Here is a 23,949-nt window from a genome sequence, read left to right on the forward strand (position 1 = left end):
CTAAAAAAATACAAAAAAATAGCTGGGCGTGGTGGCGTGCCCCTGTAGTCCCAGCTACTCAGGAGGCTGAGGCAGGAGAATGGCATAAAGCTGGGAGGCGGAGCTTGCAGTGAGCTGAGATCCGGCCACTGCACTCCAGCCTGGGCGACAGAGCAAGACTCCGTCTCAAAAAAAAGAAAAAAAGAAAGAAGACTTGGGGAATAGGGAGATTTAAGTGGCATTAAGTAAAGCTTGCAAATGTGAGCAGTGAGAGTTGAGGTACCTGAGTGTTCAGAAACGGCTGATGGGGTGAGTCTCATCACAATGGAGATGGCGTCTGCTTCTCATTTCTCTAATGGCCGTACCTACCACAGCACCTGGTCAACAGGGACTCAATACATAATACCCCAATGAACACAGTAAAATTCAGCCAGTTCAAAAATATGTCCATACCCACCAACTTCCCTCATGGAGTTTTACTTCTTTCACTTACTGTAATGTTTTGAAGTTCATCCCTCCTGTGGCCTGTATCCATAGTTTCTTTTCTTTGTATAACTGAGCAGCACTCCGCTGTATGCACAGACCACATGGGTCTATCCATTCTCTAGCTGACGGATACTTGGGTTGTTTCCAGTTGTTGCCTGTAGTGAATGAGGCTGCTGAGAACATTTATGTACACCTCGTTTTGGAACACATGCTTTCATTTCTTCTAGATAAATTCCTAGGGCTGGAATTGCTAAGTCAAATGCCTAATTTATGCTTAACTTCTTTTTTTGCCTTTCTTATTCATAGAAAATATTATACCGATACATAATATTGGACATTTCTATGAGGTGCATGTGCTGTTTGGTTCCGTGCATCCAACATGTCATCATCAAGTCAGGATATTTGGGGTATGGCCTTGAGTATTTATCATTTATATGTGTTGAGTGTATTTCAAGTTCTCTCTAGTAGCTATTTTAAAATATACAATACGTTATTGCTAACCATTTAAAATATACAATACGTTATTGCTAACTATGGTTAGCAACTACTAACCTACTCTGCTATCCAACATTAGAACACATCCCTTGCATCTAACTGTGTGTATTCATTAACCAACCTCTCTGCATTCCCTTCTTATACCCGGAGGAGAGAGGAAGGAGGGAAAGGAGCTGTGGGTGGCTGAATTAGGGCCCAGGGATGGCTGTGTCCCAGTCCCGGGACCTGTCCATGTGCTGTGTTGTGTGGCCACAGGGACTTTACAGATGTGAGGATGTGAAGGAGCTTGAGGTGGAAGATGATCCTGGGTTATCTGGGTGGGTCCAAGGTGGGGTCCTTATAAGGGAAAGAAAGGCAGGAGGGTCAGAGTGAGAGCAGGTGTAGGGCTGGAGAAAAAGAAAAGAAGAGAAGGAGCGAGGGTGAGAGAAGACGGTGGGGGGTGGGGAGAGAGAAAGAAGAGTGGGAGAGAGATTTGAAGATGCTGAGCTCTGACTTTAAAGTAGGAGGACGGGGACAGGAGCCCAGGGTGTCCTCTAAAAGCTGGAAAAATCCTGGAAATCGATTCTCCCCAGAGCCCTCAAAAGGAGCCTGGCTGGGCTGACACCCTAATTTTAGCACTCTAGGATTCATTTTGGACGTCTGACTCCAGACCAGGGAATCAAAGTGCGATTTTTTAAGCCTCTAAATTAGGGGTCATTTGTGACAGCAGCAGCCACAGCAAAGTCAAACAGGAGCCATGGGAGAGACTCCCTAGGATGCCCCGAGGGTCCCTCCCTGGCCCCACCCGCAGAAACACAGGCCTGACCACTGCTGGTGCCCCCACCCCTCTAACACCCCGCTCAGCAGGAACCATGCAGGAGGGGCTGAGTGTGGCTGGGCCATGTTCTCTCCCCTCACACCTTCTTCTCAGAGAGCAGCTGGAGCCCCAGACCCAGGGAGCCTCCCAGAGAAATTCCCAACACAGGACGTGGTTTTCCACCTGAGGCTCAGGATCCAATGGAGAAGTGTTTCCCAAAAATGATGCTTCCTCCAAAGATGGCCAGTGACTTTCTGTGCCAAACATCTGAGAAAATCTCCATGTCCTAGAGCTGCCAGGCAGTCACCTGTGCACATGTCGGAGCCCAAATCCCATCAATAGTGAGGCCTTGAGTAAAACACATCCCCACTGGCCAGGCGTGGTGGCTCAAGCCTGTAATCCCAGCACTTTGGGAGGCCGAGACGGGCGGATCATGAGCTCAGGAGATCGAGACCATCCTGGCTAACACGGTGAAACCCTGTCTCTACTAAAAAATACAAAAAACTAGCCGGGTGAGGTGGCGGGCGCCTGTAGTCCCAGCTACTTGGGAGGCTGAGGCAGGAGAATGGCGTAAAGCCCGGAGGCGGAGCTTGCAGTGAGCTGAGATCCGGCCACTGCACTCCAGCCTGGGCGACAGAGCAAGACTCCGTCTCAAAAAAACAAAACAAAACAAAAAAACACATCCCCACTTTTAATTATGATGAGATGCCTGGCCTCAGCATTGAAAACACCAACTTCCCTCAAGCAAAGACTTGTTTAGTCTCTTAGAAATGATGGAGCACACCAGCCTGAACAACATGGTGAAACCCTGTCTCTAATAAAAATACAAAAATTGGCCGGGCATTGTGGCACTACCTGTAATCCCAGCTACTCAGGAGGCTGAGGCAGGAGAATCGGTTGACCCCGGGAAGCAGAGGTTACAGCGAGTTGAGATCATGCCATTGCACTCCAGCCTGGGTGACAGAGCGAGACTCCATCTGAAAGAAAAAAAAAAGGAAAGAAAGAAATGATGGAGCTATCACCCCTCTTGCACTGGTTCCTGGGGAGCTCAGAGCCTATCTTTTGCAAGTGTCCTGAGCCTCTTGCAGGCCTTTCATGTGTGTTTCCTTCCTGGCTTCCTCCTATTTTTCTCACACCTCTGAACCTGCTGTCAGGTGAAAAATCGAGGCGGGCCCAAAATTTAAGAGCTCATGAATTTGATGGTGTGGGAGTGTCCTGGACAGTCCAGCCCTTGGGGGTGGGGAGTTGGGCAGAGAGGAAGGAGGGCATTCCAGGAGCCAGGGCCAGAAGCAGAGGGACTCCAGGCCCAGAGTAGGATTTCCAGGCTGAGGAAAGACAGGCCGTGGGTGGGTAGAGGATCCAGACCAGGACAGGGACAGAGGGTGTATTTGGAGGTTCAGCCACAAATAGCTCCCTCCAGAAAGCAGGCAGTGAGTGGGGGGTGAGCTGCAAGAAGGAAGGGGAGGAGGGAGAGAATGGATGGACCGGTGTTCAGTGAGCCGACTCCTCCTATCCTGGCCTATTTCCCCAGGGGACACACCTGGGAGACTGTGATCCTCTCCTCCAGGTTACTTTCCCACTGGTGCCAGGATTCCCCCAACGCCACACTGAGAGCCCAGGAGAAGCATCAAATCATATGAGAGATAAGAAATGAAGAGAGGGAGCAGGATTTCTGGTTGACCAAGAGGATATTTATTGAGGGTTTACTGGGTACAGGGAGAAGGGCTAGATGGCTTCGGATCCAAAGAGAGACCCCTCCCCTGGGATCGTGCAGCTCCAGGACCCTGTGGGTGGGGTGAGAGTTGGGAACCTATGAACATTCTGCAGGGGACACTGTCTTAACCACGGTGTTCCCTTCATGGGTGACCTGGTAGCCGTAGCTTCTGTGGGACCTCCACTGCTCAGGTGTCAGGCTCAGGTAGCTGCTGGCCGCGTACTTGTTGTTCTCTGTTTGGAGGGCGTGGTCATCTCCATGCCCTGGGTGATGGAAGTACCATCTGCCTTCCAGGTCACCGTCAAGATTCCTGGATAGAAGTCACTAATGAGACACACCAGTGTGGCCTTGTTGGCTTGGAGCTCCTCAGAGGACAACAGGAACAGAGTGACCGAGGGGTTGTCCTTGGGCCGACCTGTGTGGACAGAGGAGGGGGTGAGAGACGGCAGAGGGAGAGTGGGGTGTTGTGGAGCGTCTCTCTCTGTCTGGTCTCTGGGAGGGTTCATGGTGTGGCCGTCTGGTCCACCCAAGGCCTCTCCTTCCCACCTCATTCCCCTCTTTTCCACTGGAGCCCTCTGGAGAGCAGACAGCCCTGTACCTTCCTAGGGGCCTTCCCAAGTCACCTTTCCCAGGCGTCCTGGTCCAGCTCTTTCCTCTGCAGTCTCAGTTTCCCCATGTGTACCCAGGGCAGGCTGTGCTCCCTCCTTCCAAACAAAAATATTTGGCCTGGCACAGTGATTCATGCTTGCAATTTCAGCACTTTGGGAGGCCGAGGCTGGTGGATCACCCGAGGTCAGGAGTTCAAGACCAGCCTGGCCAACATGATGAAACCCTGTCTCCACTAACCATACAAAAATTAGCCAGGCATGGTGGCGGGTGCCTGTAATCGCAACTACTCAGGAGACTGAGGCAAGAGAATCTCTTGAACCCAGGAGGCGGAGAGTGTGCGCCTGTAATCCCAGTTACTGGGGAGGCTGAGGCACGAGAATTGCTTTTCAAAGAGACACAGGTTGCAGTGAGCTGAGATCTCACCACTGCACTCCAGCTTGGGTGACAGAATGAGATTTTTTTTTTTTTTTTTGAGACCATCAGTGCTATTTTATCTTCAGTGTCTTATGAGTAAACGTCTATAATTGTTTATTGCACTAAGTTTATTATTTTTATTTTATTAAACTTTAGGTTCATGAGGTACATGTGCAGGTGTGTTCCATGAGTACACTGCAAAATGCTAAGGTGTGGGCTTCTAGTGAACCCATCACCCAAACACTGACCATAGTACCCAACAGGTAGTTTTTCAACATTTTCCCTCCTGCCCTCCCCACCTGTGGAGTTCCCAGTGTCTGTTATTTCCATCTTTATGTCCATTCGAACCCATTGTTTAGCTATTTATTTATTTATTTATTTGAGACAGTCTCGCCCCTTTGCCCCAGCTGGAGTGCAGTGGCGCCATCTTAGCTCACTGCAACCTCCCACCCCCAGGTTCAAGAGATCGTCCTGCCTCAGCCTTCTGAGTAGCTGGGATTACAAGCACGTGTCATCACACCGCGAACTTTTGCATTTTTAGTAGAAATGGGGTTTCACGATGTTGGCCAGGCTGGTGTCAAATACCTGGTCTTAAGTGATCCACCTGCTGTGCCCTCCCAAAGTGCTGCACCTGGCCCATTTTTAAATAATAATTTTCTTTCATTTTATTTGCTAATAGTTTACAATAGAATTATATAATGCACTTTTTTTGGGGGGGGGGTGGGACAGGGTCTCACTCTGTCACCCAGGCTGGGGTGCAATGGCTCAATCACGCTTCCCTGCAGCCTCAAATTCCTGAGTTCGAGTGATCCTCCCACCTCAGCCTCCTGAGCAGCTGGGACTACAGGCACACACCACCATGCCCAGCTAATTTTTCTATTTTTTGTAGAGACAGGGTCTTGCTATGTTGCCCAGGCTGGTCTCAAACTCCTGAGCTCAAGCAATCTGCCCGCCTTGGTTTCCCAAAGTGCTGGGATTATAGGCATAAACCACTGTCCCTGGCCTAATAATGTAGAATCTTACTGAATGCTTCATAATATGATTTTAAAAATTTGTATTTGAAATGTATTTAAATATGTAGTTTGATCTTTTGAAAAACATATGAATTCCTAACAGATTATAAAATACTAGTTGTGCCCAGGAGGTGGAGGTTGCAATGGGCAGAGATCACACCACGGCACTCCAGCCTGGGTGACAGAGCAAGACTCCAACTCAAAAAAAAAAAAAAAAACAAAACTAGTTGTGTTAGGTTTCAAACCAGAGAAGCAGAACCAGTAGGATACACAGATTCAGATATAGATTAACATATAGAGACACACATCTGCATAGATAGATTTATTAATAAAAGGTTGGCTTCTGGCCAGGCACAGTGGCTCACACCTGAGGTCAGGAGTTTGAGACCAGCCTGGCCAACATGATGAAACTCTGTCTCTACTAAAAATACAAAAATTAGCCAGGCGTGGTGGTGCATGTCTGTAGTTCCAGCAACTCGGGAGGCTGAGGCAGGAGAATCGCTGGAACCCGGGAGGCAGAGGTTGCAGTGAGCCAAGATTGTGCCACTGTACTCCAGCCTGGATAACAAAGCTAGACTCCGTCTCAAACAAACGAACAAACAAACAAGCTATATAGAGACATACATCTACACAGATAGATGTACTGGTAAAAGCTTGGCTTCTGCATTTGTGAGGTTGGCTAAGCAAGCCCAGAGCCCGCAGAACTGGCCGTCAGGAAACGACAATCACCGGCGGGCTGGAGCCACACAGGCAGGGCCAAAGCTTGCTTTTCACAGGCACTCAGGAAGAAAGATCCAGAGGGAAGGGAGCACAATTGTGGACTCGGCTGCTATTTGACGTCTGTGCTCCAGGAATTCCTAAGCCCTCTCTTTTTTAAAAAAATATATAAACTTTTTGGCTGGGTGTGGTGGCACGTGCTGTAGTCTCAGTTGCTCAGGAGGTTGAGGCAGGAGAATTGCTTGAGCTCAGGAGTTAGAATCTAGCCTGAGCAGCATAACAAGACCTTGGTTCTAAAAAAGATTTAAAAAATAGGCCGGGCACGGTGGTTCACGCCTGTAATCCCAGCACGTTGGGAGGCCAAGGCGGGTGGATCACGAGGTCAGGAAATCGAGATCATCCTGGCTAACACGGTGAAACTCTGCCTCTACTAAACATACAAAAAATTAGCCAGGTATGGTGGAGGATGCCTGTAGTCCCAGCTACTCAGGAGGCTGAGGCAGAAGAATGGTGTGAACCTGGGAGGTGGAGCTTGCAGTAAGCTGAGATCTCGCCACTGCACTCCAGCCTGGGTGACAGAGCAAGATTCCATCTCAAAAAAAAAAAAAAAAGTCCGGGCAGGGTGGCTCATGCCTGTATTCCCAGCACATTGGAGGCCAAGGCGGGTGGACCACTTGAAGCCAGTTCAAGACCAGTCTGACCAACATGGTGAAACTCCAACCCTACTAAAAATTAAAAAGTCAGCCGGGCGTGGTGGCGCATGCCTGTAATCCCAGCTGCTCGGTAGGCTGAGGTGGAAGAATTGCTTGAACCTGGGAGGCAGAGGTTGCAGTGAGCCAAGATCGTGCCACTGCACTCCAGCCTGGGTGACAGAGCGAGACCCTGTCTCAAAAAAATAAATAAGAAAGATTTTTAAAATAAAACACTTCTAATTTTTTAATTACTTTTTTCTTTAGCAGCACATTGAGAAGTTGAGTACACTTTTAATTTTGAAAGTTTTAGAATTACAGACAAATTGCCAAGACAGCAGAGAGTTCACACATACCCTTGTATCTGGCTTCCTTCTTATGAACATCTTAAATTAGTATGGTAAATTGCTACAGGTAAAAACCTGGCTGGGCATGGTACCTCACGCCTATGATCCCAGCACTTCGGAACGCCAAAGTGGGAGGATTACTTGAGTCTTGGAGTTCAAGACTAGCCTGGGCAATATAGTGAAACCATGTTTCAGTTAAAAAAACATTTAAGGCCAGGCATGGTGGCTCACGCCTATGATCCCAGCACTTTGGGAGGCCAAGGCAGGCCGATCACCTGAGGTTGGGAGTTCAACACCAGCCTGACCAACATGGAGAAACCCCATCTCTATTAAAAATACAAAATTAGCCAGATGTGGTGGCTCATGCCTGTAATCCCAGCTACTCAGGAGGCCGATGCAGGAGAATCGCTTGAAACCAGGAGACAGAGGTTGTGGTGAGCCAAGATATCACCATTGCACTCCAGCCTGGGCATCAAGAGCAAAACTCCATCTCAAAAAAACAAATTTTTTTTAATGAAAAAAATTTTGGAGAGATGGGGTCTTGCCCTATTGACCAGGTGGGAGCACAGTGGCATAGTCACAGTTCACTGCAGCCTCAAACTCCAGGGCTCAAGCAATTCTCCCTCCTCAGCCTTCCTAGCAGCTGGGACTATAAGTGTATACCACCATGCTAACTAAAAAAAAAAAAAAAAAAAAAAAAAATTTAGAAAGATGTGGTCTCGCTATGTTGCCCAGGCTAGTCTCGAACTCCTGACCTCAGGATCTCCCCACCTTAGCCTCCCAAAGTGCTAGGATGTGAGCCACCATGCCCAGCCCCAATAAACCAATACTGATACACTGTTATTAACTAAGGTTCAACTTGATTCAGATTTCTTTACTATTTCCCCTAATGTCCTTTTCCTGTCCCAGGATCTCATCCAGGGGACCATACTATGTTTAGTTCTTAAGTCTCCTCAGGATTGCTGGAGTGCAGTGACTCCATCTCGGCTCACTGCAACCTCCGACCACTGAGTTCAAGCGATTCTCCTGCCTCAGCCTCCCAAGTTGCTGGGATTACAGGCACCTGCCACCATGCCCAGCTAATTTGTTTGTTTTTTTGTGTGTGTTTTTTTGTTGTGTTTTGTTTTGTTTTGAGAGGGAGTCTCCCTCTGTCGCCCAGGCTGGAGTGCAGTGGGGCAATTTTGGCTCACTGTAACCTCTGCCTCCTGGGTTCAAACAATTCTCCTGCCTCAGCCTCCCAAGTAGCTGGGATTACAGGTGTGTGCCACCACACACTGCTTTTTTTTTTTTTTTTTGGCCGGGGGGACGGAGTTTGAGATGGGGTTTCACCAGGCTGGTCTCAAAACTGCTGGCCTCAGGTCATCCACCCACCTCAGCCTCCCAAAGTGCTGGATTACAGGTGTGAGCCATCTGCCCAGCTTGGCTAGTTTTTTTTGTTTTTGTTTTTTTAATGCAGTAGCTGGGGTCTTGCTATGCTGTCCAGGCCTCCCAAAGTGCTAGGATTACAGGTATGAGCCACCACTCCGTTCCTGGCCTAGGAGGTCACTGTGATACCCTGTTTGAAGGTGATGGGGCCTGGACAGGGCAGAGGCTGTGATGGGAGCCCCCTCTTCCCTTCCCATCTATGACTCTCACTGCCCTTGCCCAGTTTTCTCCAATTCCAGTTATTTAAATTTTTTTAGTTTCTTAGAGACAGGGTCTCACTCTGTTGTCCAGGCTGGAATACAGTGGTGTGATCATAGCTCACTGCAGCCTCCATTCCTAGGCACAAGTGATCTTCTCGCCTCAGCCTTACAAGCAACTGAGATGATGTGCATGGGCCACCACGCTGTGCTAGCTATTTATTATTGGGTAGAGACAGAGTCTCCTGTTGACCAAGCTTGTCTCGAACTCCTGGCCTCAAGCATCCTCACACCTTGCGCTTCCAAAGTGCTGGGATTACAGGTGACCCTGCTCTGCCTCTCCAGTCCCTGACCGTCCCCACAGGCCAGGCCCAGAAAGCCCAGCAACGAGGGAGCCAGGCTGGGGCAGGAAACACGCAGCAGCCTCCTCTCACACTCATTTTACTTGGGGGCAGGTGCGGGAGGACCTAGGCCTGAGGAGGGGCAGAGGGGCTAGAGACACCTGGCCATTCCGGCTCTGTCTCGTGTGTGTGGCTTCCCTGAGGTTTCACCAATGATCACAGAATGACGGTGCTAATGCTCAAAGTGGCCCCGGGCAAGGTGGAGGGGGAGGCCAGGAGGTTATATCTTCAGGTGGCGCTCATTGGCTGTGTAGATATCCTCATCATTGGGGTTGAGTTTGAAGGTGCCCTGGGCCCACTCCTCAGCCACCTAGAGCAGGTAGCAGCAATGCCAGGGGTCAGGTGAGCAGGCATCAGCAGCCGAGAGCCCCTGCCCCGGTCCCATCCTATCCCTGATGACTGACTGTCCCTGTCCAGGAGCTGAGTCCTGGAAGTGCACCCTGGGAGGGGGCATCTCGGGCCCAGCACACCTTTACCCATGAGCCATGTGGGCCACAGGGTCATTAAAGGAGTGAGGTGGCCATCAAGGCACACAGTTAAACAGCACTTGTGTATATAATTAGTTCAATGTAAAACCGTCCATCTCGGCCTTGGTGAGAAGCCCTGCTGGGTCACTCTGGCCAGGAGAGCAGGAACAATTAGTCTCGCCTCCACCCTCCAGAACAGCGCCTCTTGCAGAGTCCTCGGGAAACTCACCAAGTCTGATGGCTGCAGGGGCATCAGATCATTCTAACTGGGAAGACAAGGAGGCTCAGACCTTCCCAGAGTCACCCTGGGAGTGAGCACGGCCACGTGGCTGAACACCAAGACAGAGCCAGGCTGGAGTACAGTGGCGTGACCTCGGCTCACTGCAACCTCCGCCTCCTGGGTTCATGAGATTCTCCTGCCTCAGCATCCCAAGTAGCTGGGATTACAGACACGCACCACCACACCCGGGTAATTTTTGGATCATTAGTAGAGAGGGGTTTGACCATGTGGGCCAGGCTGGTCTTGAATTCCTGACCTCAGGTGATCCTCCCGCCTCGGCCTCTGAGAGTGTTTGTATTACAGGCATGAGTGACTGAGTCTGGGCTTGAAGTTGGGGTCTTTCCCACCACATGGCACCACCCCAAGGAGATGGTGGCAGGGCCTCAGGCACCCCTGGGACCAGAGCCGAGCTTCTAGAACCTTTCCTGCCACTGACCAAGGTGCCAGGTGCCATCCTAATTGATGACACAACCCTCTGGGGTAGGCATCAATACAACTCCACTATGCAGAAGGGGAAACTGAGGCACAGGGAGGCATGCAGCCTGTCCTTACCTGGGGTGGGAGAGCCAGGGCTGCAGCCCAGCAGTCTGAAGTCAGAACCCATGCTCTTCACCGCTGTTCCACCAGGGCCTCTGGTCTTGGCTCTGGTGTCCTGAACTTCTACTGCAGGGGCAGGCAAAGAGGCACTGACGGTCTCCACCAACCCTAAGTGCCCTGCAACTCTCTCCCTCACAGCTTGGAGTCAGACTAAGATCCCAATTCCTACTGCTCCCTTGGCTCTGAAGAGCACCCTGACACCCCCCATTGTCCCTGGCCTTCTAGGAGGTCACTGGGTGACCCCTTACTCCCAGGAGCCAAGGGCAGAGAGATGGCACGTAGCATCCACATTTTGTTCTTATTTTTGAGACAGAGTCTCACTCTGTCACCCAGGCTGGAGTGCAGTGGCACGATCTTGGCTCACTGCAACCTCCGTGTCCTAGGTTCAAGCCTGATTCTCCTGTCTCAGCCTCCCAAGTAGCTGGAATTACAGGCATGTGCCACCACACCTGGCTGAGCTTTGTATTTTTAGTAGAGATGGGGTTTCACCATGTTGGCCAGACTGGTCTCGAACTCCTGTCCTCAGATGATCCACACACCTCAGCCTCCCAAAGTGGTGGGATTACAGGCATGAGCCACCGAGCCCAGCCCATTTTGTCATTTAAAAAACTTTTTTTAAATTCTTTTTTAGAGACAGGGTCTCACTCTGTTACCCAGGCTAGAGTGCAGAGATACCATCATAGTTCACTGCCGCCTCAAACTCCTGGGCTCAACCAATCCTCCTGTCTCAGCCTCCCCAGTAGTTGGGACTACAAGCATGTGCCACCACACCTAGACATTTCTGAAACATTTTGTAGGGCTGGGCGCAGTGGGAGGCCGAGACAGATGGATCACGAGGTGGGGAGATCAAGACCATGCTGGCCAACATGGTGAAATCCTGTCTCTACTAAAAACACAAAAATTAGCTGGGCATGGTGGCGCTCGCCTGTAGTCCCAGCTACTCAGGAGGCTTGACAGGAGAACCACTTGAACCCGAGAGGCAGAGGTTGCAGTGAGCCAAGACAGTGCCACTGCACCCCAGCCTGGGTGACAGAGGAAGACTCTGTCTCAGAAAAAAAAAAAAAAAAAATTGTAGAAAATATGTTGAGACAGGATCTATGTTGCCCAGGCTGGTCTTGAACTCCTGGGCTCAAGCAATCCTACAGCTTCTGAAAGTGCTGGGATTATACGCATGAGCCAAGGGGCCGGCCACATCTATGTTTTAAAAGCAGGCAGAGGCCAGGGAACGGGACAGATCGGGGAGGGGTACAGAGTACCTGAGAAGCAGCCCTAGTGCCCAGGACTGGGAGGAGGGTGGGGTGGAGGTGGGCACATCACTTCACTGATGTCCTTTTTGTGGATGCGACTCTACAATGGCCAATGGGGACATATGTCTTCCTCTGTCCCCCTGCAATGCCCCAGACCTCTGTTAACCACCTAGCCTGGGGCCTATTATAAAAACCCAGGGTTGGGAAGCCCAGGTGGGTGGATCCCTTGAGGTCAGGAGTTTGAGACCAGTCCGGCCAACATGGGGAAACCCCGTATTTACTGAAAATACAAAAATTAGCCAGGCGCAGTGGCAGGCAGCTGTAGTCCCAGCTACTTGAAAGTCTGAAGCAGGAGATTCACTTGAACCCTGGAGGAGGACGTTGCAGTGAACAGAGATGGCGCCACTGCACTCTAGCCCCGGGGACACAGCAAGACTCCTTAAAAATAATACAGTACCTGTGATACCCTTGTTTTGAGCATTCAGTCAGATAAAATATTTGCAAATTGCATACATAATATGCATAATACATATTCCTGGTGCTCAGGAAGGAATTGGGAAATGCCAGCGGTTACCAAGGGAGGGCTCGCAGGGGATAGGACATGCTTTAGCTCCACTCCTGGTTCCTATGTGCACCCCAGAGACCTCTACCATGCTCTGGGCCCGAGCTGTGAGCTGACCCCTCCATGCCCAACAGCCCCAGCTGCCAAAGGACTTTGCCCTGCAGAGAGAGCCTCCGCCCCCACCCCATCTTTTGAACTGGTCCTGCTCATCACGCCCCAGCTGCCCCACCAAGCCTAGATCTCCCGCACAGCACCAGGTGGGGCCCTGGATCTGATCACTAGGGCCAGCCAGTCAGAATTGGACCCAGCCTGCCCCTCAGCTGGGAGCCTGGCACCACCTCCCCAAGCGGGCTCCCGGGCCACCCTGCCTGGGTTGTTAGTAATAAAAACAACTGCTTAATACATGGGACTGCAGCCAAACCAATTAGTACCAACCTAGAGGAAAGCCTGGGGCAGGCTGAGGTCACCTGGAGTGCTGGGCTGGTCCGACTGCAGATCACTCTGCTCTAGGACCAAGTGCCTATCCTTACTGGCAGGCATAATAGGATCCCATGGGGAAATCAGAGTGAGGTGCCTCCCCTTGGGCACTGAGAGGGGAGGCCCAGTGTGGTAGCAGAAGGTGCTACTCCGAACCAGGACATATCTGGGCCAGAATGGTCTCTTCAGGGCCAGGGGTGGGGCACTGAGCTGGGCTGGGTTGAATGAGCAACAGTCAAGGTCGAATGTACATGGGAAATATCAATTTTGGTTTTGGGGTTTTTGTTTGTTTTGTTGTTGTTTTTTTTTTGAGATGGAGTCTGGCTATCGCCCAGGCTGGAGTGCAATGGCACAATCTTCACTCACTACAACCTCCACCTCCCAGGTTCAAGTGATTCTCCAGCCTCAACCTCCCTAGTAGTTGGGATTACAAGCTCTTGCCAACATGCCAGGATAATTTTTCTATTTTTAGTAGAGACGCAGTTTCACCATGTCGACCAGGCTGGTCTCAAACTTCTGACCTCGTGATCCGCCCACCTCGGCCTCCCAAAGGTGCTGGAATTACAGGAATGAGCCACTGCACCCAGCCCGTCTGGCCCGTTTTTTCTTTTCTTTTCTTTTCTTTTTTCTTTTGAGACGAAGTTTTGCTCTTGTGACCCAGGCTGGAGTGCCATGGCACAATCTTGGCTCCCTGTAACCTCCACCCGCCGGGTTCAAGTGATTCTCCTGCCTCAGCCTACCTAGTAGCTGGGATTACAGGCACCTGCCACCACCCCCAGCCAATTTTTGTATTTTTGGTAGAGACGGGGTTTTACCACGTTGGCCAGGCTGGTGTGGAACTCCTGACCTCAGGTGATCCGCCTGCCTCGGCCTCCCAAAGTGCTGAAGTTACAGATGTGAGTCATTCCTCCCGGCCCCTTGCCTGGTCCAATTTTTTTTTTTTTTTGACATATTACAGGATTGTGGCAACCCTGTGTTGAGCTAGTGTATTTGTGCCATTTTTCCAACGGCACATGCTCACTTCCTGTCTTGGTTCATTCTTGGTAATTCTTATTGCATTTCAGTAATTCTCATTGCCTCCCAAATTGCTGGAATTACAGGCCTGAGCCACCGCACCTGGCGGTTAATTTTTTTTTTTTTTTTTTTCTGAGATGAGATGGAGTCTCCCTCTGTCTCCAGGCTAGAATGCAGTGCCACGATCTCAGCCCACTGCAACCTCTGCCTCCTGGGTTGAAACGATTCTTCTACCTCAGCCTCCCCAGTAGCTGGGACTACAGGTGTGAGCCAGCAGTTTCTTTGTCCTCCTCCTCCTCTTCCTCCTGTTTCTTTTTCCCCCTCCTCTTCCTCACAGGCATGAGCCACCTCACCTGGCCTGGCTGTTTCTTCCTCCTCCTCCATTTCCTTTTCCTCCTTCTCCTCCTCACGGGCATCAGCCACCTTGCTGGGCCTGGTTGTTTCTTTTTCCTCCTTACTTTCTTTTTCTTCCTCCTCCTCCTCCTTCTCCTCTATTTCTTTTTCCTCCTCCCCCTCCCCCGTATCTTTTTTTTCCTACTCCTCCTCCTCACAGGCATGAGACCTTGCACCAGCCTAGCTGTTTCTTTCTCCTCCTCCACATCCTCCTCCATCTCCACCTCCTCCTCCTCCAACACCTCCTCCTCCTCCTCCAACACCTCCTCTTTCTCCTCAAACACCTCCTCTACCTCACCTCCACCTCCTCCTCCACCTCCTCCTCCTCCACCACCTCCACCTCCTCCTCTTCCTCCTCCACCTCCTCCTCCACCTCCTCCTCCACCTCCTCCACCTCCACCTCCTCCTCCACCTCCACCTCCTCCACTTCCTCCTCCACCTCCACCTCCTCCTCCTCCACCTCCACCACCTCCACCTCCTCCTCTTCCTCCTCCACCTCCTCCTCCACCTCCCCCTCCACCTCCTCCTCCATCTCCACCTCCTCCTCCACCTCCACCTCCTCCACTTCCTCCTCCACCTCCACCTCCTCCTCCTCCACCACCTCCACCTCCTCCACCTCCTTCTTCCCCTACTCCTCCACCTCTTTCTCCTCCTCCACCTCCACCTCCACCTCCTTCTCCTCTTCCTCCACCTCCACCTCCACTCCTTCTCCTCCAACACCTCCACCTCCTCCTCCTCCAACACCTCCTCCTCCTCCAACACCTCCTTCTCCTCCTCCAACACCTCCTCCTGCTCCACCTCCTCCTCCAACTCCTCCTTCTCCAACTCCTTCTCCTCCAACTCCTTCTCCTCCAACTCCTTCTCCTCCATTTTTTCCTCCTCCTCCTCTGTTTCTTTTTCTTCCTCCGTTTTTCCTCCTCCTCCTCCTCCATTTCTTTTTCCTCCTCCTCTGTTTCTTTTTATCCTCCTCCATTTCTTTTTCCTGCTCCTCAATTTCTTCCTCCTCCTCCTGTTTCTTTTTCCTCCTCGTGCTCCTCCATTTCTTTTTCTTCTCCTCCTCCACCTCCTCCAACTCCTCCTCCTCCATTTCTTTTTCCTCCACCTCCTCTGTTTCTTTTTGCTCCTCCTCCTCCTCCATTTCTTTTTCTCCTCCTCCATTTTTTCTCCCTCTTCCTCCTCCTCACAGGCACGAGCCACCACGACTGGCCTGGCTGTTTCCCATTCCTCCTCCTTTCCTCTTCCTCTCCTCCTCCACCTCTCAAATTGCTGGGATTACAGGCATGAGCCACCACTCCTAGCTGTTTCTTCTTCTTTTTCCTCCTCTTCCTCCTCCATTTTATTTTATTTTATTTTTGATGTAGAGTCTCGCTCTGTTGCCCACGCTGGAGTGCAGTGGTGCGATCTCGGCTCACTGCAACCTTCACCTCCTGGGTTCAAGCAATTCTGCCTCAGCCTCCCAAGTATCTGGGATTACAGGCGGCAGCCACCATGCCCAGCCAATTTTTGTATTTTTAGTAGAGACAGGATATCACCATGTTGGCCAGGCTGGTCTCGAACTCCTGACCTCATGATCCACCCTCCTCAGCCTCCCAAAGTGCTGGGATTACAGGTGTGAGCCACTGCTCCCCATCAGATTTTTTTTTTTTAATAGAGATGGGATGTTGCTATATTGACCAGGCTGGTCTCGAACTCCTGGCCTGAAGTGATCCTCTCGTCTCTGCCTCTCAAAGTGCTAGGATGACAGGTGTGAGGCACCATGCTCAGCCCATATGTAAATAAATACAAGTGTTTGTATCTTTATGTCTACAGAGATGTCACTTGATATTTTAATTGTTACTTTAATATTTTAATATCAATATCATGACAACAATTATCAAATACAACATCCAATTAGAATAACAGGCATTTCTGATCTCCCACCTCAGCCGCCCTCTTGTGTGGTTTTTGAGGTTAAAGGTTTTTGGTTTTGGGTTTTGTTTTGTTTTTTTTTTGACAAGACCTAAAAATAATCTCTGAATTCTGAGTGTCTTCAAAGACTCCCTCCCCTTTGCATAAATACTTTCATAGACAGTTGTTTTATTACCTAAAATAAACTTTATTTAAGTATAGTTTGCATACAATACAATGCACTTATTTTAAGTGTATAGGTTTTTTTGAGACAGGGTCTTGCTTTAACTGTACAGTTTGATGAGGCTTAGCAAATGGATATATCTGAATACTCACTGCCACTATCAAGATATAGAACTTTCCGGCCGGGCGCGGTGGCTCAAACCTGTAATCCCAGCACTTTGGGAGGCCGAGACGGGCGGATCATGAGGTCAAGAGATGGAGACCATCCTGGCTAACACGGTGAAACCCCGTCTCTACTAAAAAAATACAAAAAACTAGCCGGGCGAGGTGGCGGGCGCCTGTAGTCCCAGCTACTCGGGAGGCTGAGGCAGGAGAATGGCGTAAACCCGGGAGGCGGAGCTTGCTGTGAGCTGAGATCCGGCCACTGCGCTCCAGCCTGGGCAACAGAGCGAGACTCTGTCTCAAAAAAAAAAAAAAAAAAAAAAGATATAGAACTTTCTGCTGGGTACAGTGGCTCATGCCTGTAGTCCCAACTTTGGGAGGCTGAACCGGGAGAATTGCTTGAGGCCAGTACTTCCAGGACAGCCTCAGCAACATAGGAGATACCTGGCTACAATTTTTTTTAAAAATTAGCCGAGCATAGTGGCATGCACCTGTGGTCCCAGCTTCTTAGGAGGCTGAGGCAGGAGGATCACTTGAGCCAGGAATTGGAGGCAGCAGTGAGCTATGACCACAATACTGCACTCCAGCCTGGGTGACAGAGCAAGACGCTGTCACACACAAAAAAAAAAAAAAAAAAAAATTAAGGCCAGGTGCGATGGCTCATGTCTGTATTCCCAACACTTTGAGAAGCCAAGGTGGGAGCATTGCTTGACCCCAGGAGTTCCAGACCAGCCTGGGCAATATAGTGATATATCATCTCTACAAAGAATATTTAAAAATTTAGCCAAGCGTGTTGGCAAAGGCCTGTGGTCCCAGCTACGTGGGAGGCTGAGGTGGAAGGATCACCTAGGTTCAGGTCAGGAAGGCTGTTGTGAGTTGAGGCAGCACCACTGCACTCCAGCCTGAGCAACACAGTGAGAACCTGTCTCAAAACAAAAACAAATCAACAAAAAAGAACTTTCCCTAGGTCGGTGCGGTGGCTCATGCCTGTAATCCCAGCACTTTGGGAGGCCAAGGCAGGCTGATCACCTGAGGTCAGGAGTTCAAGACCAGCCTGTACTACATGGTGAAACCCTGTCTCTACTAAAAATATAAAAACCAGTTCGGTGTCACGGTGCATGCCTGTAATCCCAGCTATTCGGGAGGCTGAGGCAGGAGAATTGGTTGAACCTGGGAGGCAGAGGTTGTAGTGAGCCGAAATCGAGCCACTGCACTCCAGCCTGGGTGATAAAGTGAGACCCTGTCTCAAAAAAAAAAAGAACTTTCTCATTACTCCAGGGAGTTCCCTCTGACCCCTTCCAGGCAATCCACCTTCCAGCCCTGACCCAGGCAACCACTGATCTGCTCTGTGTCACTATGGATTAGATCTGGTGTTTCCAGAATTTCACATCAATAGAATTATATGGGATGCTCTTTTGGGTCTAGCTTCTTCCACACAGCATGTTTTTGAGATTCATCCATTTTCTGCATGTTTTAGTATCTTGTTCCCAAGTATCACTTTTAGCAACAGGAAACAGAACAAATTTCATGAGTATATCAATTACACTCCTTATTCGGGCAAGAATCTTTGAATCAATTTTATGACATGAAATGGTGTCTACCACTTTGCAGCTGCTGAAAAGAAGAGACACATCCTCGCGTGCAATGGGACGATCTCGGCTCACCACAACCTCCACTTCCTGGATTCAAGCGATTCTCCTGCCACAGCCTCCTGAGTAGCTGGGACTACAGGTGTGCCCCACCATGCCTGCTGGATAATTTTTGTATTTCTAGTAGAGACAGGGTTTCACCATGTTGACCAGGCTGATCTCAAATTCCTGATCTCAGGTGATCCACCCGCCTCAGCCTCCCAGAGTGCTGGGATTACAGGTGTGAGTCACCACACCTGGCCTTTCTTGTTTTCCTGAAATTCCTTTTCTCTCACAACATTATCAAGCTCAGTATCAATTTTCCATAAGCTGCAAAAAGAAAAAAAAAAAGAAGGCCAAGGAGCTCAAAACCTAACATATGAAAAGGGAAAAGGCAAGAAGGGAATTTTAAACAGGTGGAATGAGGGACATATAATGTGTTTCTTGGTTCTGCCTGATATAAATTTCTAACTGTAGCCTGGGCAGCATAGCAAGATCCCATCTCTACAAAAAAAAAATACAAAAACCAGCCAAGAGTGCTGGTACACACCTGTGGTCCCAGCTACTTAAGAGACTGAGGCACAAGGATCTTGCGCCCAGATTGAGGCAGCAGTAAGCCGAGATCACATCACTGCGCTCCAGCCTGGGTGCCCGAGTGAGACTCTGTCTCAAAATAAAAAGAAAAAAGAAAGAAAGAAATTACTTTGTTTATTTCTCTGAATGCCTGTGGTCGGCAATTCTCCTGCCTCCGGTCACCCAAGTAGCTGGGACTATAGGTGTCTGCCACCACGCCCAGCTAATTTTTTGTATTTTTAGTAGAGACGGGGGTTTCTTCATGTAGGTCAGGCTGGTCTCGAACTCCTGACCTCAGATGATCCGCCCGCCTCAGCATCGCAAAGTGCTGGGATTACAGGTGTCAGCCACCACGACCAGCCGAAAGTTTCCATTTCTAGCAAGTTCCTGGGCAATAATTTTGATGGCCAAGAATGGCAGTCTGGGAACAACTGCTCTGGAAGATTTTATCTGTGACCCAGAGCTTTGACCCTTTTGGGGATTTGGTGTCACGTCCTCACTGCTGGAGTTTGCTTCTTTAGTTAACAAAATCTGTCATTGCTCCCAAATCACCTCGTAGGGCTTATTCATTCTTCCTTGAGTTGAGCTTCTTTATCCTTGTTGTTATTAAAATGTAAGTTTCAAACATTTCGTTTTTCTTTTAGGGACAGGGTCTTGCTTTTACCCAGGTTGGAGTGCAGTGGTGCCACCACAGCTCACTGCAGCCTCCCGCTGCTGGGCTCAAGCGATCCTCCCGCATCAGCCTTCCAAGTAGCTGGGACTATAGGCACACACCACTACAACCGGCTAGTTTTTTGCTTGTTTTTTAGATAGAGTCCTGCTCTGTCGCCCAGGTTGGAGTGCGGCAGCACCCTCTCAGCTCACGGCAACCTCCACCTGCCAGGTTCAAGCGATTTTCCTGCCTCAGCCTCCCGAGTAGCTGCATTACAGGCATGTGCCACCATACCTGGCTAATTTTTGTATTTTTATTAGAGATGGGGTTCCACCATGTTGGCCAGGCTGGTCTCAAACTCCTGGCGTCAAGTGATCCACTCGCCTCAGCCTCCCACAGTGCTGGGATTACAGGTGTGAGCCACTGCACCCGGCTTGGCTTGTTTCTTTTTCTTTTTCTTTTTCTTTTTTTTTTTTTTTAATGTGGTAGCTGGGATCTTGCTATGTTGCCCAGGTTGGTTTTGAACTGACTCCTGGCTTCAAGTGATCCTCCTACCTTGGCCTCCCAAGTGTTGGGATTACATGCGTAAACCACCGTACTTGGCCTTTAATGTCAGACCCCTCTTGTCAGGAGTTTGGTGAGATTTATGTAGGAGAGGTCTCTGTGTTACCACGGGCTCTCTACTAAACACTTGCTGTGTGCCCAGCCTGGCCTCACGGCCTTCTGCAGGCTTGGTGTGGCCATGCCTCCCTTGACTGCAGCACAGGGCAGGTCCCCTCCAGGCCCTACATCCCAGTCACCCTCCCCTCAAGGTCAGTGTGGGGGAATTTATCTGTACGTCACTCTCTAGGGTGGAGGAGGTATCTAACCCAGTGCCTGGCATCACATACTAGCTGGGTGACTGACTTTATCACTCCATACACCATGCCCCTTAGGAGGGCATAGGTCACCCTTGCAGCACTGGTACAGGCCTCAGCTGAGTAATACCCCGTGATGGTGCCTGAATGGTCCAGGAAAAGGTAGGTTCAGCAAGGGGTGAATGAGGGCAGGGGGAGCCCAGGGGACGCTGGGAAGGAAGGGAGATGGACAGCGACTGACAGGACCACCCATGCCCATCAGGTCCCACCCGTCCTGCCAATGACACCCAAGGCAGGAGGTCATTTTCCCCCACCCCCCAATGAGACAGAGACTCACGATGTTGCCCAGGTAGGTCTTGAACTCCTAGCCTCAAGCAATCCTGGCTTAGCCTCCTGAGTAGCTGGGATTATAGGCATGCACCATCACACCATGCTTTTTTCTTTTCTGTTTTTTAGGAGATCACTGTGGTTTTATTGTTGTTGTTTTGTTTTGTTTTTTGGAACAGTCTCACTTCGTCACCCAGGCTGGAGTGTGTGGTTTTATTGTTGTTGTTTTGTTTTGTTTTTTGGAACAGTCTCACTCCGTCACCCAGGCTGGAGTGCAGTGGCGCAATCTCAGCTCAGTGCAACCTCCACCTCCTAGATTCAAGTGATTCTTCTGCCTCAGCATCCCGAGTAGCTGGGAATACAGGCATGCCCCACCACGCCCGGCTAATTTTTCTATTTTTAGTAGAGATGGAGTTTCACCATGTTGGCCAGGCTGGTCTCAAACTCCTGACCTTAGGTGGTCCACCCACCTTGGCATCCCAAAGTGCTGGGATTATAGGCATGACCCACCACACCTGGCGGGTTTTTTTGTTTTTTGTTTTTTGAGATTGCCTGGGCTGGAGTGCAGTAGTGAGATCATGCACACTGCAGTCTCAAACTCCTGGGCTCAAGCGATCCTCCTGCCTCTAGAGGCCTCTAGGTGTACATGACCACACCTGGGTAATTTTCAATTTTTTTTTTTTTTTTTTTTTTTTGAGACGGAGTCTTGCTCTGTTGCCCAGGCTGGAGTGCAGTGGCGCCATCTCGGCTCACTGCAAGTTCTGCCTCCCCGGTTCACGCCATTCTCCTGGCTCAGCCTCCTGAGTAGCTGGGACTACAGGCACCCGCCACGGTGCCTGGCTAATTTTATTGTACTTTTAGTAGAGATGGGGTTTCACCGGGATAGCCAGGATAGTCTTGATCTCCTGACCTCGTGATCTTCCCACCTTGGCCTCCCAAAGTGCTGGGATTACAGGCGTGAGCCACCACACCCAGCCTCAAATATTTTTGTAGAAACAGGGTCTCACTATGTTGCCCAGGCTGACCTGGAATTCCTGGGTTTCAGCAACCTTCCCGCCTCAGCCTCCCAAAGTAGAAATATCAGTACTGTTGTGATTAGCCACCATTTATTGAGCGCCTACTGTTGCTCAGTCCTGTGCTAGGGATTCGATGTATGTTATTACAGCCTTCTATGAAGTGAGCAATATCACAATATCACGCCTATTTCACAAATGAGGAAAGAGGTTCAGAGGGCTCAAGTTACTGGTACAGAAACCGAGTCTGTTTGGCTCCAAAGTCCAGGCCCTGCCCCCCTGCCCTCTCCCATGACCCAGAAGCTTGAAGGGCACTGAGAAAGAGGAAATGAATTGCTAGCTAATGAGGGCCAGAAAGTGCTGGAACCCAGAGCTCCTGCTTCCCGGAGTTCCCTTCATCAAGCATCAAACAGCTTCTTTAACCTGAAGGGTCCAAAGCAATGGCCTCATAATCTAGTGCCTTTCGGAGGGAGGCTGACAGCTATTATTACCCCCCACTGCCAGATAAATCAACTGAGGCCCAAGGAAGGAAACCTGTGCCTGGGACTCCCGCATCTCAGTGGTCGGGAAGAGAAGCCAGGAGTCGCTGATCCTAAGGAGCAGCGTCCAGTGAGACAGGAAGGGATCAGGCACCGGGGTTGCTGGAGCCACGGGGCGACGTCCCCTTTTTCCTGGCTCTTTCCACATGCCACAGTTCAGGACAATAATACTTTAGGGGCTGAGACTTATTCTACAAACAGGGACAATTGCTGTAGCAGAAAGGGTGTGATACGGGGTGGGACCTGACAGGACATGTGGGAAGAAGGAATGAAGAGGTGGGGGTCTGAAGGCGTGGGAGCAGTTTTCCTGGCCAGGCAGGCATCACTGTGAGGTCAGCGCAGAGCCACTCTACCCCTAGTAGCGTGGGTTGGTGGGTTTGCCATAAGGGCTGCCTGGGGACAGTGATTAGTCCCGGTAAAGGTGACTGCTGAGCTCCAGAAGATGCGCCTCGGAGTGCTGGGGGTGAAGGCTTCCTGAAGGCGGATTCCCAGCAGGGTGGCCGAGGCAGGTCTGGCGCCCCCACCCTCTCGTTTCGAGGCTGGGAGGACTGGCGTCCCCGAGGTCCCACTCACCTCCGAGGCCATGTTGGGCGGGTCCTCGTTGTCCGGAAGCTTGGGTCCTCCAGGTCTGGAAGACAAGAATTGACTGACGACCTCCTCGGCCAGCAAGGTCCCCGGGCCGGACCGACTACGAGCTCAGGGCGTTGAGGACTGAGCGCGCGCCACGGTTCTTGGCGTCCTCCGCGCCCGTCCCGCCCCTCCGGCCGCGGCGCACTCACCTCCGCCTGGCCGCGCGGACAGTGTCGCGCCCGCCACTGGCCTGAGCTTTTCGGGCCTGGATGGCATCTGCTGGCGCCCGGCCCTGTCCCCGCCCCTGGAGGCAGCCGTGCCAATAGGAGGCCGCCTGGCGGGGTGGGCGTTGCCTCCGTCCTCCAATCCTGGCTGTGGGTGGGGACACCCCCGGCTGAGCTGTAGACCGGCGGTCCCGGGACCGCGAAGCCGGCGGGGAAAGGGTCAGGGGCACCCCGGCAGGGAAGGGGACGGAGCTGGGGTTGGGAAGGGTGGTGCCTCGGCGTTCGCGCTGTGGCCAGCAGACATGCAGGGGACTGGAGACTCTGGCCATGGGTAGAGGCTATGACATCAGGCCTGGGCCTGGCGGGTTCAAGAGATACATAAGATGAAATGGCATGTTCGCTCATTCATTCATTCATTCATTCATTCAACAAACACGTAGGGAGCACCTCTATGTGCCAGATACAGAGTTAGAAAGGCATCCAGGAAAAAGGAAGGAGCATAAGAAATAAAGCCTGTGCCAGGCGCGGAGGCTCACAGCTGTAATCCCAGCACTTTGGGAAGCAGAGGTGGGAGGATCGCTTGAGGCTATGAGTTGGAGACCAGCCTGGGCAATATAACAAGACCTCGTCTCTACAAAAATTTAATTAAAAAAAGAAAATAGCCGGGCGTGGTGGTGCACCCCTGCAGTCCCCTAGCTACTCAGGAGGCTGAGGCAGGAGAACTTGAGCCCAAGAGTTGGAGGCTACAGTGAGCTATTGTGCCACTGCACTCCAGCCTGACTCCTCTAAAAAAGAAAAGAAATGAGGCTGGGCACGGTGGCTCATGCCTGTAATCCCAGCATTTTGGGAGGCTGAGGTGGGCGGATCACCTGAGGTCAGGAATTTGAGACCAGCCTGGCTAACATGATGAAACTCCGTCTCTATTAACTGGGTGTGGTGGTGAGCGCCTGTAGTCCCAGCTACTCAGGAGGCTGAGGCAGGAGAATGGCTTGAACCTGGGAAGCAGAGGTTGCAG

The 23,949-nt window shown here is 50.9% G+C and overlaps 1 protein-coding gene and 1 long non-coding RNA gene across 5 annotated transcripts in view; one reads left to right on the plus strand and one right to left on the minus strand.

The window, feature by feature from the left end:
* LOC107000598 (uncharacterized) overlaps nt 1-23,642 on the minus strand; it is a 53,949-nt gene extending 30,307 nt beyond the window's left edge. Inside the window, exons 1-5 of one of the 4 annotated variants that reach the window (XM_015149830.3) lie at nt 22,920-23,642; nt 22,714-22,768; nt 10,582-10,692; nt 3,624-3,885; nt 2,612-2,733 (exon numbers count right to left, since the gene is read on the minus strand). In XM_015149830.3, coding sequence (XP_015005316.3) covers nt 3,671-3,885; nt 10,582-10,692; nt 22,714-22,768; nt 22,920-23,339 — 801 coding nt within the window. In that variant the 5' untranslated portion in view covers nt 23,340-23,642 and the 3' untranslated portion in view covers nt 2,612-2,733; nt 3,624-3,670. Of the gene's footprint in view, nt 1-262; nt 371-472; nt 621-2,611; nt 2,734-3,425; nt 3,886-10,581; nt 10,693-22,713 lie in introns of those variants that run through there. The other 3 variants (XM_077950382.1, XM_028828608.2, XM_077950381.1) reach the window with 3 other exon arrangements.
* On the plus strand, nt 16,581-22,970 carry LOC144331886 (uncharacterized). The gene is made up of 2 exons (XR_013399466.1): nt 16,581-18,405; nt 19,669-22,970. It is a non-coding gene; the product is annotated as an uncharacterized LOC144331886 (long non-coding RNA).
* Nucleotides 23,643-23,949: the final 307 nt, after the last annotated feature.

The sequence above is a fragment of the Macaca mulatta genome, chromosome 10, assembly GCF_049350105.2.
Source record: "Macaca mulatta isolate MMU2019108-1 chromosome 10, T2T-MMU8v2.0, whole genome shotgun sequence".
NCBI classification, from domain to species: Eukaryota; Metazoa; Chordata; class Mammalia; order Primates; family Cercopithecidae; genus Macaca; species Macaca mulatta.